This window comes from Anas acuta, chromosome Z, assembly GCF_963932015.1.
Source record: "Anas acuta chromosome Z, bAnaAcu1.1, whole genome shotgun sequence".
NCBI classification, from domain to species: Eukaryota; Metazoa; Chordata; class Aves; order Anseriformes; family Anatidae; genus Anas; species Anas acuta.
Window position 1 is genome coordinate 16,720,406 of NC_089017.1, and position 15,010 is coordinate 16,735,415.

General features: G+C 38.3%; 1 protein-coding gene across 5 annotated transcripts in view; it reads left to right on the plus strand.

Moving 5' to 3' along the window:
* IPO11 (importin 11) overlaps positions 1-15,010 on the plus strand; it is a 93,229-nt gene continuing 78,219 nt past the window's right edge. The window contains exons 1-5 of one of the 5 annotated variants that reach the window (XM_068667684.1): positions 1-76; positions 514-591; positions 8,501-8,583; positions 8,862-9,005; positions 12,325-12,425. In XM_068667684.1, the coding sequence (XP_068523785.1) occupies positions 8,868-9,005; positions 12,325-12,425 (239 nt within the window). In that variant the 5' untranslated portion in view covers positions 1-76; positions 514-591; positions 8,501-8,583; positions 8,862-8,867. Of the gene's footprint in view, positions 189-513; positions 592-8,500; positions 8,584-8,861; positions 9,006-12,324; positions 12,426-15,010 lie in introns of all 5 variants that reach the window. The other 4 variants (XM_068667687.1, XM_068667683.1, XM_068667685.1 and 1 more) reach the window with 4 other exon arrangements.

Here is a 15,010-nt window from a genome sequence, read left to right on the forward strand (position 1 = left end):
GCGGCCTGGCCCCGCCCACCGCCGGCCTCGCCCCGCCCCCCCCCGCGTGCGGCGCCGCCGCCGCCCGCCGCCAAGGGTGAGCCGCGCGCCGGGCCCGCGCTGCACGCGCCGCCGCCATCGTCACGGGGCTCAACGGCCGCCAACGGCCGCCAACCGCCGCCTGCTGTGAGGGGGCGGCCGCGCCCCGGGTACCGCAGCGGGGCGGGGCGGGGGGTGCCGGGGCCCAGCGGGGAGGCGGGGAGGGGGCGAGGCGGCCTTGGCCGCGCTGCTGGGCGCCGCGTGTGCTGCCCGCCGCCACGCCTCGCCTCGCCTCGCCTCAGCCGCGGCGGGTGGCTGCGCCCCGTGCTTCTCGGCCCCGCCAGGGGAGGGCCGGCAGCGAGCGGCGGGGGCTGCTGCCGCCGTTGCGCTCCGTGCGGGCTGCCTCTCGGCAGAACTTGTGCGCCGTGGGGAAGGGGCGAGTGCCGTCCCGTTAGCCGTGCTTTGTTGGTAAATGCGCCTGTTTTCCTCCTGCAGGTTCTCGAGGGACGGCAGTTGACAACTTAGTGGGAGCGGCTCCTTCCCAAAATCGAAGGCAGGGTGGGTGCAGGAGTGGTGAGTTGTGCCTCCTGTTTGTGTTTGCGTCCAAGTTGGCAACACGTGTGAAGCGTAGGAACGAGGCCCTAAACACAGTGCTGATGCAGCTCCAGGCTTCTGCTGCTGCTATAAACCTTGCCTCAACCATCAACTGTGTCTGTAACGTGCGTGCAGTGCCTTTCGGATTCACGCTTGTAATACGTGGGACAACCTCAGTCCTTACAAATAGCACATTCCTTATGGGTTTTGACTTATTTTTACTTATTCGACTTATTTGACTTATTTTGACTTCATTTTAACTCTAGTATTTTTCATCACTCTCCACATTTCTTCTTGCATTCCATCGTTTTAATGTTCTGCAGAAGGGCGTTTTGTACTATATATATATATATACATGGCCTAATAAAGGTTTTTGTTGCCCAAGCTGAACATAGAAAATTTTGAAACTGTATCATCAGACACTAGTTCTAACCATCTTCTGAAATTGCTTTTAATTCAATATTCAGTTCAATTAACTATTTAATAATTAAAGTCTCTGAATGAAGACAGACTGAGCCTTGCATTTCTATGTCAGTTCTTGAATACTAATTCACTATGAAGTGTTGAGTCGTTTTTTTGAAAATCTACTAAAACGAGATGAGCTAGGAAGAATAGGGAATAAGATTAGTCTTATGAGTTTGGTCATTGCATAAACTGACTATTAAATGTTAAAAATATTCTTCTGTTGTCTCCATGTATCTTTTTTTTTTTTTTTCCTTTTTTTCTGTTATTGGTACCAAGCCCTATGACGTGGTTTCCTCTGAGCTATATCCAAGCATATTCCTTGGAATAGTCCCACTGTTAGTTTTTATTCCTGTTATTTCTGTTGGGATTTTTGGTCAGTTTCATTTGGCCAGTTTCCACTTACCATAAGAGGCCATTTTTCTTCATCTGCATATTTTATAATGTAATCTGAGATACCTCTGTAAATATTATCAGCCTTGCTCGCAGCTCTCCATTATTCCTGTGTTCCTCCTTTTTCTTTACTACTTATGCCCTGGTCTCTTCTGCATGCTGATTTTTCTCAGACCTGGGTTTTAGTTTCAGTGTTGTACTCTTGTAAAAAATATTTACACATGCAAATTGTTACAAATAAGTTCTAGTCTTCTGTTTCTGTCAGTAACAGTGAGGAGACGAAACACTGTAGCTCCTTCCTACATAATCGTTTTTATTTCTCTTTATTATGTTTTCAATTGGCAAAGCATAGGCAGTCTTTCTGCCTTTTTTATTTGCATAAAAAAGCTGTTTTTGAAAGTCTTAATAATGACTAACGTTAATCTTTGTAGTGATTGTGTTCATTAGTGTAGTTGTTAATGATTCTAGAAATACCTAGAATATTCAGAATAGTGGTGGTTTGTTTGTTTGTTTTTACTGCTCAGTAGAATTACTAACATCTGGCATGATTGATACAGGTACTATAATCTTAGGAAAAGAGGCTCATAGGAAAATTTAGAATGATGGAGAGACATTGGAATGTTTACCAGCTGTTCCTGAAATTGACCGTATCCTTACAAGCATTGCTAATGCCATGTGAATATTGCTGCAGATGCTAGCTTTTATGTTACTTGTTTTTTTTGTTTGTTTGCTTTTTTTAGAAGGTGTCCTGTTACTGGTTCTTGTGGCTTGTCAGAATAGAAACTTTTTTTTTCCCGTTTTCCTCAAAATAAATGTGCTGAAAAACAGTCAGTCCTAAGTTTCTTGCTGAACTTCCCAAGCTGCAGTTTGTAGCTTTAATCTATCACCTGCCATTGACTGGAAGAGTTTGCCTCTGTCTTCTTTGAAAGTGCTCTTCAGGTGGTTGTTTGTTATTTGTAGGTGTCTTTTAAGTCATCACTTAGCTCTGCTTCACTGACTGAACAAGTCCTCAACATCTCTTCATAAGTCAGACCCCAATCATCTTAGTAACTCCAGGCTTTCCAATTTCTGCACTTTTTTCTTTGAACTGGGGAAAGGGAGAGCAATGATGGCAAAACTGAAGACAGTGTGCTAGAAGCAGTCTCACATATTGCTGCATAGAAGAGAATGATAACACCCTTAGAGCTGCTTACCGTGTCCCTCTTAAAGTAGCCCAGAATGTAGTTTGCATTATTTTCAGTGATAACACTATGTATTTTGTGCAATATTTTAACCAATTTCAGAGGATCGTAACTGGATCCGTTCTTACACCTCATCATGGTGGAAAAGAATTTATGGAATTAACAAAAAATAACAAGTGTACAGAATTAATTATTGGGATATGAATGAATACTGCATTCTTTGAAGTTCAAAAAAGTGAAGTTTATAGGCATTTACAAATGAAATCTTTGGTTTGTTCCCTTGCAGATATGTAGTTATTCTTTTTTTTGTTTTCATAATTGATGAGTGATTCTAAAATTCAGATGTGTGTCAGTGTCATGGGAAAAATACCTGTATACCTTTTAGTCTCTATTAAGAGGACTGACTGATAAGGGAAAACATGATGGCAGAACATTCAAGATACTAGGACTGTTGTTTGAAGAGAACTATGTGTATGTGTGTTTTCTTACAAAGAGAGTGGAGGGTAAAACAGGAAAAGTGGATCCTGGATTTTTGCAAGGGAAAGGAGATGTAGGAGTTGGTGAGTGGGAACAGAAGTGCTGAGCACTGGAAGGTAAGAATGAGAAGACAGCATTGGTTTTCTCAGTGTCTCAAGACACCGCTGGCTCATTGTGCTGAGGGGTTGCATTTGATGTGTTATATATTTTCTAGGTGTAAGTTAAGTTTTTTATTTCAATGTAAGCTGGGGAATATGCTGCTCTCTCAGGTCTGTGCATGCGCAGTACGGTTGTCGAGAATGGGTTTCCTTCTTGTATGTGGTTAGGCTCACTTCCTTCATACAAGCAGAAACTCTGATATGGCAATAAACCCATGCTTTGATTTGCAATTGTAAGATGTTCAATACCCTCAGCTGAAGGGATTTCTTTTCTTTTTATCCCCATGTGCTTCCTGCTTTGTTGTGATAGCAATGGGTATGAACCACAGAAAAGCAGCAGAAAGCAACAAGTGCTGCTGTAGTTGCTCACTGCTTATTTTGAAAACAAGCTCTGAGATCAGGTGTAGAGGTCAGAAATGCTAAGCTTTACCCAGTGATCAAGCTTGGAAATTCTATCTTCTACTACTCAAAAGTGCAGCCCCCGTCTGTCTTCTAAGAAAGTGGTGTTTGTAATGTAGATAGACTCCACCAATGTTTCTATGCACCTGGCATGGCTGTGAAGGTACCCAAAAGATAACAGGTATTTAATACTTGCCTCATGTGTTTCACCTTTAGCACGTCTTGTAGAACTTGTTTAACAATGAATTGGGTACTGGAAGTACTCAGCAGACTATGGAGAAAATCCTTGTTCCTGTGGTGTAACTCATCTGTGATGTAACCCGTGTCCCTTGTTTTTTGCTGTGCAACAGAAAAGACTTCTGCACCTCCTGTTTTAAAAGTGGTCTGACCTGGAATAGCCCTGCTTCAGCTTTTATGTAATTCCTAAAGTTGTGGTTTGTTGGGGCTTTCGTCGCCCTAATGCAATCCAGCTGTGTTCCACTGTTAATTCAATCTCTGATTTAATGTATTTGTTCTATTTATCTAATGAAAATGTTTGAAATAATATATTTTTTAAAAATAGGTACCTTTATATTATGTACTTAAGCTCGTGCATGGTTGGAGGGAGTATAAATTTCTCTGTCTTGTGTTTTTATGGTATGCAAAGCTTTAACTGTCAGCTAAGCACCAGACCTGGCTGGGTCCTGTCTGCAGGAGCTGATAGCACAAAAGCATCTCTGCACTGACAGCCGTAAAAGTTTCTGTTCTGGGAGGATCCACTAACACCTGAGATAGGAGCTGATGTGCTAATTGGGTTGATCAGATTTACAGAGTGCATGCAGGAGATAGGATTTCTCTTGAAAATAAAGTTGTTTTTGGGAAAGGAATGTTAGGAGAGACCTTTGAATCAGAATTGAAATTTCCTGTTAAAACCAGAGCCTGTAATGGATTGATGCCATTGCTGGAAGTCCTGTGTTCTTCCAACCTCCCGTAGCCCCTTTGGGTGTCTGCTGAACAGTGTGCTCAGGTGACTTGACACAGTAACCTTGCAAAACACACAAAAAAAAAATGGAAAAACAACTTTTGGTTCTCTGGATGAGTAGAGTTCAGCTGACTTACCAAAAGTGAGGGTAAGAGATGGTGAAAAGAAGGGAGTGGAAAGACAAAAACAAGAGGAGGAAAGGGAGCTGGGAGGGTGTGGTGGAAAGGGAAGTATATGTCTCCCTTTTGGGGCTGATTTTTAAATTGGCTCTGTTTTAATATATAAGTTTGTTTGAAGTATTTCTTTATGAGGCAGAAATAATAATAATAATAAAAAGATTGATATACCCAGGATTTTTTTTCCTTTTAGGAATTGCTTGTAGTTGAAAGTTCGCTAGCTTAAAGGAATGCTGAAGTCATCTTGAAGGCATGCTTTTTTTTTTTCCTGTATCTGAATCTGGTAATTGATTTAACTTTTTTTAAATTTAAATGAAAAGTACTTTTCTAGTGTTAAGATTGCTATTAGCAACATGTCCTTTTCTCATAAAAATCAAAGTTTTCCATTTCATTGAAAAAGGGGCATCCCTAAACAAGGGTACTCGTTCATTCTTAGAGTACTGTTAAGCATCGTAATATAGATCATGGATCTCCTAATAGCTGTCAATGTTTCTTTATTAAAACTGCAGTTGGATGAACACTTCCAGCTGCCACAAACCAGTACTACTGAAGAAGCACGAGCTTGCAGTTCTGCTTGCTCTTTTATGCCCAGCACCCTTAGTTGCCTGGTAGTGTGGTGTGGAAACAACGGGGGAACTTGATGCAAATAAAAATTTATGCATTTTCCCCACCCTCCTCCAGCATCCAGCATTTAAGGTGTGCAGGGGTAAGCACAGGGTGGTACTCTTTGCTTTAGTGATCATAACTTTTTCTATAGGCATAACTTATTTGTGATTAGCTTAAGCTGCAAAGTTTAATTTTGTCTTCAATTTCACTTATGACAGCCTCATTCAGTGTTGTCTGAGGGATATCGTCTACATGGGGTCAGAAAACAACAGTGTAAATTTGTGGAAGAACTGAGGGCTGTTAAATTCAAATGGCCTGCTTTTAGGAAGTCCTTGAACCACAATCTTCTGGAGGATGGGAGAGTATTTTTCAGAAATATTACTGAAAGCTTGTCATATTCCAGTGTCCTCACTTGGGCATCCAGTATGGTCTTTGTCAGAGATAGAATAATGGGTTAAATTATTTTTTGTTCTGACCTGCTAAGGTTGTTCTAGGATTGAGCCCCATTTTTTTTTTTTTAAGTGAAAATGCAGACTTCTTGAATAATGAAAAGCATTATCAAAAAAGAAACTTTGCAAATACTTCTTTGATTTTTTTTAACATCTTTAGATCTGTCAGGTAATTATTTTGAAATCAGAAAAAGAAAAACGTCCTTGTAGGCTTTTGTTTGTATTACAATAACTTCAATAAGCAAGTTACCTAATGACAGCTGTTCTTGACGAATTATGTGAAGCTTTATTAACAGCACTGTTCCCTGGGGGAAGAGACAAAAAAAAAAACCACTCCTTTTATGCATTCAATTCACATGTAGCTGAGAAACAATTTGTTTATCAAACATTATGTTAGTTTTTTAGTGAAAAATCAGTTGTTACGTAAAAGTTCATTAATGATTTTTTCCATGTACTTGCAATGGATGTTTACAGCAAGTATCTGGATATGTGCCACAGAATTGCTGTTGACACGTGCAGTTTTCCTGTGCAAATCATTCTTTGAAGAACATGGTTCAGCAAAAGGCTTAAAATAAAGTTATTTGGAATTTAAGAAATTATGTAACATTTTGCTTAGGCATGTACACACTGCAAGCCTGTTAACTTTCAGAAATTGTCATTTTGTCTTTCACCTCACAATTAAAACTAATGTTTAGCAATTTTTTTAGTTGATTAGGTGCTCCAAAATTATACTTTATCAGGTTCTGTTTGCTGGTGTAAGATGAGAATGTATTTCTTTTGGAAAGCAGATAGTTTGACTTAAATGGAAATAAATGAAATCACTTAAAATATAAATAATAGTTCTGATCTTGTAGGAATTGAGATATGTTTTTGTCTTTTGTGCAAATTCTACATCTACTTCTTCGGACGTTTTACCCCCATTTATTTTCCTCCATTCTTTTCCCTCACTACCTTTCTTATAGGTTCTCTGAAATTCTGTTAGCTATAATAGACATACTTTAGCACTGCAGTGTTTATACCAGAAAAATCTGAATGTTATCTTTTACTACAGCTTTGCTTGTGTGTCTGTTTTACTCAAGTTCTTTGTGCTGTGCGATATAAAGTTCCTATTGTGATCCATGTGAGTTAACCCAGTGTTTTTATGTGCTGACATTGTCTTGCTGCTTCCTGGTTAATTTTGGCTGTGCAGTGATGCAGGCAGACAGCATAGGGTACTCAAGATACCAAAATACTCCCTGAAAGGGAGAAAAATAAATGATACAGCACCTAAATATGTTGTCTTACTGTCATGTCTACAAGATCATTTACAGGTTTATCATTTCATGATTACTTTTGATGGAAAAATGAACCTAGCAGGACTTTTAGTATAACGCCCAAGTTTTACCTTGACTTTGTTTCTTGGTTCTGTGCAAACCAGTCCCAGCTCGATTTTACAGTGTGCATCAGGGTCTTGGTTCCATCGAAATTGATGGCCTTCTAAGAAGCAAGCTTAGAATTTGAATGTGTAAAGTTATGTGAAGGTCTTGTAATCTTAAGAAACCTTTAGAGAATCTGTGAGCTGATAAAGGCTTAAATGGTAAGAGTAATTAAGAAGAAATAGGTAAATTGTTTTTGTAGGGCAGTAAAAGCAGAGACATAAAAAGATGTATCACATGGCAAGTATAAAACAGAAGATTCCTTGCTTCTTTTCAATTACTGTTGTAAAGAGATGATGTAGTGGTTAGTATTCTTGAAAGTATGCAAAGGTATGTTCTTCAACCCTAAAACCTTTAAATTTGTCTTTTTATCATTAAGGAAGATTGGAGATATACATATATTGTGAATTCTTAGATTTTTTTTTCCATTTAATTGTGCAGGGATATTTCTGGGATAACAAATCTTTAATCTTTTTTGTTTTGGTGTTGGGGTGCTTTCTGTTTTTTCAACAGAAAATTTTACACCTGCATCAAAATAAGGTTTGATTTCTCTGGCGTTCTTACTAACACTGTAACAATTTTCTGCCTTTTTTTTGTTGTTTTGTTTTGGTGAAATTGGACTGAAACTTTTTTCAATTTTGAACAAAAACAGATTTTCATACCTGTTTGTAGTAGAGAAATGAACTGTGCTTGCTTCTTTATTTGGAAAAATATAGAAATACTTTAACATGTTTTTGTGTTACAATAAGGTTACATAGATTATAAATGGAGGTTTTTGTAGACAGAAAACCAGTTCTGTTAATTGTCAGATTTTGTAGTAGTTTTTGTGTACGTTTCTCTTCAATTTTTTCTAATTCTTCTCCTACAGTCATTGTCTTCTCTGTGCTATTTGGAGGGCAATGTTCTGGTTTGTCTTTATAGATGGTAAGAATGTATTTGTATTGTAAGTTAGGCAATTGGCACTCTCAATTCATCTGATTATAATCTGATGCTAAACAGATAATAAAGAAATACAAATATGTTGAGGAAAATTCAATTTCTTTGAGAACTCTAATTGAATAGGATTCCACAATTCATCCTTTTTAACGTAGATATAAAATGTCTATGTGTTTGAATGATGAAATTTAACTGTTAGAAATGGATCTGTTTTTCTTTTGAGGAAAAACTATTTTGGAAATGAAGTGTTAATTCTGCATCTTTTCCTGTTTCAGTTAACCCCATGGTGTTGCTTGCTTGGAGCTGAAGTTTATCGTGACTTGCAATTTTGCTCTGTCTGCTGTGCTTCACAGGAGAGGTAACCAGTTTAAAATCAAAATATTTTCCCTAATTCCTCAAATCTAGTAAATATACTTGTAGTGATAGACTTCAGGTTTGTGGAGGATTTTCTGAAAGCAGAATAGTTTAATCACTTCTATACCTTGATACTGCATGTGAGTGGGTGTGATGTTACCATACACAGTGTAGTCTAGTGAAAAGTTAGTGCTGGTTGTTTAGATAAAACACGTGGCAATTACTTGTCTGTATTTGCTGTCTTCTTTTAAGTGGTTTTCTTCCTTTTTTAAATGTTCTCAGATTTTCATGGATCTCAACAGTGCAAGCACTATTGTTTTGCAAGTCTTGACGCAAGCTACTAGTCAAGATACTGCAGTACTGAAACCCGCTGAGGAACAACTGAAGCAGTGGGAGACGCAACCAGGTTTTTATTCAGTCTTATTGGTAAGTTACACTGCAACAGTGGTATTACTTACATTGTGAGTAAATTTGAATGTGACTTTTTTTAGAATGCTGTTGAACAGTGATGTCTAGCTGAGGGAGGCTCTTAGCTGTCATGGCCCAGGTGCTGGTATCTGTACACTATGCCATGCAAAGCATTGCTGTCACTGTCTTAAAGCAGATTCTTTTCCCAGTTTTTTACAAAAAGGAGGAAGTCTGTCTTTTAGCATCATGAATGATTGGGCCTTTAGTGCTAAACCTGTTGTTGTCCGCTTGTGAACTGCAGATAACAGAAGGCGATTGCCAAAGAAATTGCCTCTACCACCCGAGGAGGTGGTGACAGTTGTATATGGTGAGGAAATACACCTTTTTCTTTATTGTAGAGGTGGTGTATTATGATGGTTTTTGTAGAAGAAACAATCCCCATGCTTTTCAGTGTACTGAGTTTAATTCTCATGTTAGATTGGTTTCCTTATCAGCAGAGAGGGACTTCCAGGGAGATTACCCGACTGGCTGGTAGTAAGGTTCCCAGGAGGATGAAAACTTGTGAAGGTTCCACTGCTGTTGATGAAACAGATGCATTAGCATGTTGCAAGGTGATGGAAACATACTCTAAGAAGGAGACCAAACAGTTTCAGAGAAGATGCTCAGAATTTAAGTGTTGTTCTTGTATTCCTTTGTGTATGTGTTTATATTAACTATACAGTCTTAAAAAAAAAACATGCAGAAAAACTGCTTTTTCTACAAACATCTGCCTTCAGTGGACCCAATGACAGAGTTGTATGGGGACGTTGTTTTCCGCAGACCCCCTTGTTTGAAAAGTTGAAACAAGTCAGGATTTAGGAAGAGAGATTGAGCTGCCAAATTCAGTTTTACCTGCTGCTTAGTGTTTCTGTAGTGACATTCTTGGAAGAAACAGCAGAAATAGCCTCTGACTCGGAATTGTTTTCTGAGCATTACTACGTTAGAGCTCAGGTGGTGGACATGATGAGCACTCACAGCTGTAATTGAAGTCGGTGGGAGTTTTAGATATAATGGCTAAAAACTGTTGTGGTTTAACCCGGCCAGCAGCTAAACACCACACAGCTGTTCACTCACCCTCCCCCCTCCCTCTCTGGGATGGGGGAGAGAAATAGAAAGAGAAGCCCCTGAGTTGAGATAAAGACGGTTTAATAAGACAGGAAAATAATAATGATGATGATAATAGTACTACTACTAATAATGTGTACAAACAAGTGATGCACAATGCAGTTGCTCCCCACCCGCTGACCAATGCCCAACCTAACCCCTAGCAATCCGGCCCCCTCCCCCTGACTAGCCAGCCCTAAATATTGTTTAGCATGACGTCAGATGGTATGGAATACTCCTTTGGCTAGTTTGGGTCACCTGTCCTGGGTCTGTCCCCTCCCAGCTCTTACTGCACCCCCAGCCTGCCCGTTGGCAGGACACAGCAAGAAGCTGAGATGTCCTTGGCTCGGTATAAGCACTGCTCTGCAACAATTAAAACATTGGGGTGTCATCAGCACTCTTCTCATCCTAAGCCAAAACATAGCATTCCACCAGCTACTAGGAAGAAAATTAACTCTGTTCTAACTGAAACCAGGACAAAAACTGAGGCATTTAATAGAATTAACAGGATTTGATCATTTTAATGTGATTAAGTAGACCTGTTTGGGGATGCATGAGCCTTTCGTCAAGTGTAAAAAATAAACAGTAATCTTCCAAACCAAATGTAAGTGGAGAATCTCTACTTTGTTTAACTTGATTATGTGAATTCAACTGTCAAAAGGAGAAGGTAGCTGGTACCTTCTTAGTGGAGCTGAAAATGAGGTCTTGAGGGGTGAAGCAGGTGGCTGTAAATGGAGAGTAGGTAAGACAGCTAATCCTTATGGGACAGGGGAGTAATGTAAGTTCTTAACGTCAGATATCTCTTATGGGATGATCAAGACAGAAAACCATAATTCACAGTGAAACGTATCTGTGAATCTATAGCCTTTTATACACAGTGGAGATGTTAATATATATTTCTATGCTTTTTTGAAGGTGCTAATGTACCTCTCTTGAAGAACAAAGATGAAAAGTCAGAGTTAGAACACTTGTTTTGAAAAGCAACCTTTGTCCTTTACCAGTTGTATGAGTTTGTGGTGTCTTGTAGCTGTAATGCTGTAACAGAAATTACAACCTTTTTGTTATTTTTCTTAAGGTTGCTAGTTTTGAACTGATACCTTTGTTAGCATGTAAGTGTTTGCTTTGTAGTGATTGGGGTTTGTGGCTTTTTTGGTGTGTTGCTTGATGATCTTAGGTTTCTATAGTCCTCAGCTCTTTGAAGAGTGTATTTTTTAACTTCATCAAACCTGGCACCCAATTGTAGCAGGATCTTCTGACCTGAAACCTTGTGTTTTAGTAGAGTTCTGAAGCTAACTAATTTAAGTGCACTATAAAATAAGACCACTGAGCTCATGCCTGTTTATTGCCCAAAGAAGAGAGTAATGTCTCACACCCTCAAAATGAAACCATCTAGTGTAGTCACCTTTTTTTTTAAGGGAATGATGGACACAGCTGTAAAACAGTAGGAGAGCTGCTATCCAGGGTAGTACCTGTATTAAGTTTCAGTAACCATCATTTATTTCAGCTTTTCCCAATTGGTTAATTTTACAATGGCATATAAATACAATACCCGAATGTGTTTGCATGCATTTGTGCGTATATGTATGTATTGTGTGTGTGTGAATATATGTATATATAAGTATATACACAGATACCTATATATCTAGCAGCAGAAGATATTGATCATTATTTTCAAGAATAAGCGTAGGCAAGTTTGAGAGTTGCTCTCCTACCAGGTCACTGTTTTTCTGTCTACCATATTGGTAGTTAGGAAGGTTCTTGGCATGGGTCAAGATAATGAAGAAATTTCTTGAAAGATTTTAGAAATCTGCATGATACAGAATACTTTTTTACTGCAGCCAGAATCCATCTGTTTTGTTTAAAAAAAAAAAAAGTAATAACTGGTTGATGCTAGTAGTTATTGCTATTATGTTCCCTGCTCAGCCAGACAAGATTAGAATTATCCTTACACTATACAGCGGGCTTATTTTCTTATTAATTATTAGACCTAGTGCTAAGCATTTCTGTAATCTTTTGAAAATAGTTTTTAACACATTATTTCACTTGCCTGTCAAGTGCTGACTATGCATTTTGCTTATATACAACCGAATATACAGAGGTATGTGTATTTATACATATGCCAGTGCTTATGTTTATACAACTTCTATCCTGCGAGTGTCATGCTGAATAACTTTTAACTTATTTTTTTAAACAGAACATCTTCACAAATCATACCCTGGATGTGAATGTCAGATGGTTAGCTGTGCTATACTTTAAAAATGGAATTGATCGCTATTGGAGACGAGTTGCACCACAGTAAGTTCTAGTTTTCCTGCACTTAACCTACAGTAGGTTTTGTTACTTACCCAACTGGAAAACAGTGTATTTCTTGGCTGATAGCAGCTTCTTTGGAATTTATAGTGAAATTGATAGAACATTTCAATATTGGGGATCATTAATGTATCAGTCCGTTTTCATATTCTTACAATTTTGGTTATTTTACTCTCATAAACTGAGTTACAAGTTTTATTTCATAGATGTCAGATTTTGAAGTTATATAAGTTTTATAAAGTTACGGCCTAGATTATCACATGTGACAGGTAGGAGGTTTCTTGGAGAGGTTATTTGAGACACATTAATTCAGAATTCTTATTGAAGATACAGAATCATAGAATGGTTTAGGTTCCAACTACCTTGCCATAGGCAGGGTCTCTTTCCACTAGAACAGGTTGCCCAGAGCCCCATCCAGCCTGGCCTTGAACACTTTCAGGGATAGGGCATCCCCAGCTCCTCTGGGCAACCTGTTCCAGTGCCTCACCACGCTCTGAGTAAAGAACTTTTTCCCGATGTCTAATCTAAATCTACCCTTTTTTAGTTTGATCCCATTTCCCCTTGTTCTCTTTTATGTGAGAAAGAGGCAGTAGCTGTCATGATAGAAAGTTCTGGTCCTCTTTTTTCTTGTTCTGATAATGCATGATAAAAAATTCTCCAAAGAAACTAAAAATCTAGCCAGTATTCTTGAGCATTTACTTAAAAGTTTGGAGTGGCATTATAATCTGTGGTAACTATAGAGCTATATACTTGTCACTGCTCTCCGTGGGGTTATTTTCTTTTTCCTTTAAAGGTAGATATAATTTTAAAAGGGTTTCAATTTTCTTTATTTTTTCGGGAGCTATGACAGACCTGGAAGTGTTAAGTCTGGCTTTTAGGTGCTAATGATATCAATAGGTGGAACATCAGTGTCAGGTTGTGTAGGGTGTAAACAGGACTTTCAGGTCTAGTTTTTATGGAATATAACTGTAAAGTAAGAAGAAAAACTAAAACTCAAAGTATGGCATGATTTCCATTATGTTGTGTGAGGTAGTTTAGTGTAATTTGCTTTGCACTGTAAGCTTTTTTGAAGATCCACCAAGCTTATGTGGCAGTATGAGGGTAAAGTGGTGAAATTCTTTACCTACGGGACACTTCAAATAATGTGGTATTCTATTATTACATGAAGCACTGGAATTTTTGTATAGGTGAAGTAGTATATGATTGAAAAACATATGCAAGCAGATTCTCTTTTTCGAGAGGAAAATACTGTCTTTGGCATGGTTAAAGTTACACGATAATGCTGTTTACGTTACTGCTGCTTACTTAACAAGTATTAGTCAAAACAGTTAAAATACATTGTTCCAATGTGTTACCTTTTTTAAGATAGATATTAGTAGCACTGGCCTAGAAGCCAATGATTAATTTCCTGCAGAAGTAATGACTGCAATCTTTTTGTTTGAGGTAGAAAATGAGTAACAATCTTTCAATATACTTTTACTGTTGCAAATTTAATTAAAAAAAAATCATTAGTTACTATTAAAGATTGAATGGAGTAAATCCACGTTAGATTTTCACACTGCCCATTTCTAACTCTATTCTAATTGTCTTTCTCAGTTTCTTGTATGGGACATGTTGCCAGTATTTTGTGCTCACACAGATCAGTTTTCTTTTTGTTGAATATGTTGAAATCATTTTGAGAAATACTGTTCTTGGTGGCAATTTCTCAGTCAATTGTTCTTTGATGCAGTTGTGTTTTGGATACTGTGATTTTTGGAAGTTACATTCAACAGGTTGCTTTTTTTTTTTTTGTGTCCTTGCATAATTCTCATCTTTCAGCTCATCTCTCATAGCAGCAGCTCTCACTTGTCCATACATGGTAGTATGTTCAAGCTTGCTCTGATCTTCCTCGGCTGTTTGGTTGAAAACATTGTACTATTGACACTGCTGCAGTTTGCCAAATTTGATGGTGCATAGATTGAAGAACTGTCAGAACTAAAAGAGTTCTTGTGGATAAATCACCTCTTCATGTAGCTTTAGTAAAACAGCTAAAGAAGGATTCTTTTAAGACTGCTAGTCTAGAATATTTGTATACTTGTGGGAAATCTTGAATCTGTAAAAACTTTCACAACGAATTAAATGCCTCTGTTGTACAAGTGTGTTGAAGTTAGTTTTCTCTCAATCTAGCAGGACTAATTTTACCCTACTTCTGTGCGTTTGTGGTTTCACAACTGCTACTACTACAAGGCAGGAAAATATATAACAAGTTGAGATCATGAATTCTTTGGAGAGTACAGTGGTTGAGTGTTTCATTATAATAAAATACATAGTTACGGAAGGGTGAATACAAACTATTTTTTTAAAAGAAATTGAACCTTCTGAAATATTTTGCTTTTTGCACACATGCACCACTGCTATCTATCCTACTCATGCTACTCATTCTTTACCTGCCTTAGACGAAAATCAGCATTTTTGGGTGAGTATATTTAGAGATGGGCATTAGAGATGGGCATTCTTTCTCCTGTTCTTCTCAGGCAGTCTCTGCAGGTTGCTACAGGAGAGAGTCTAGTATTGTAATGGCCTGTTTTCAG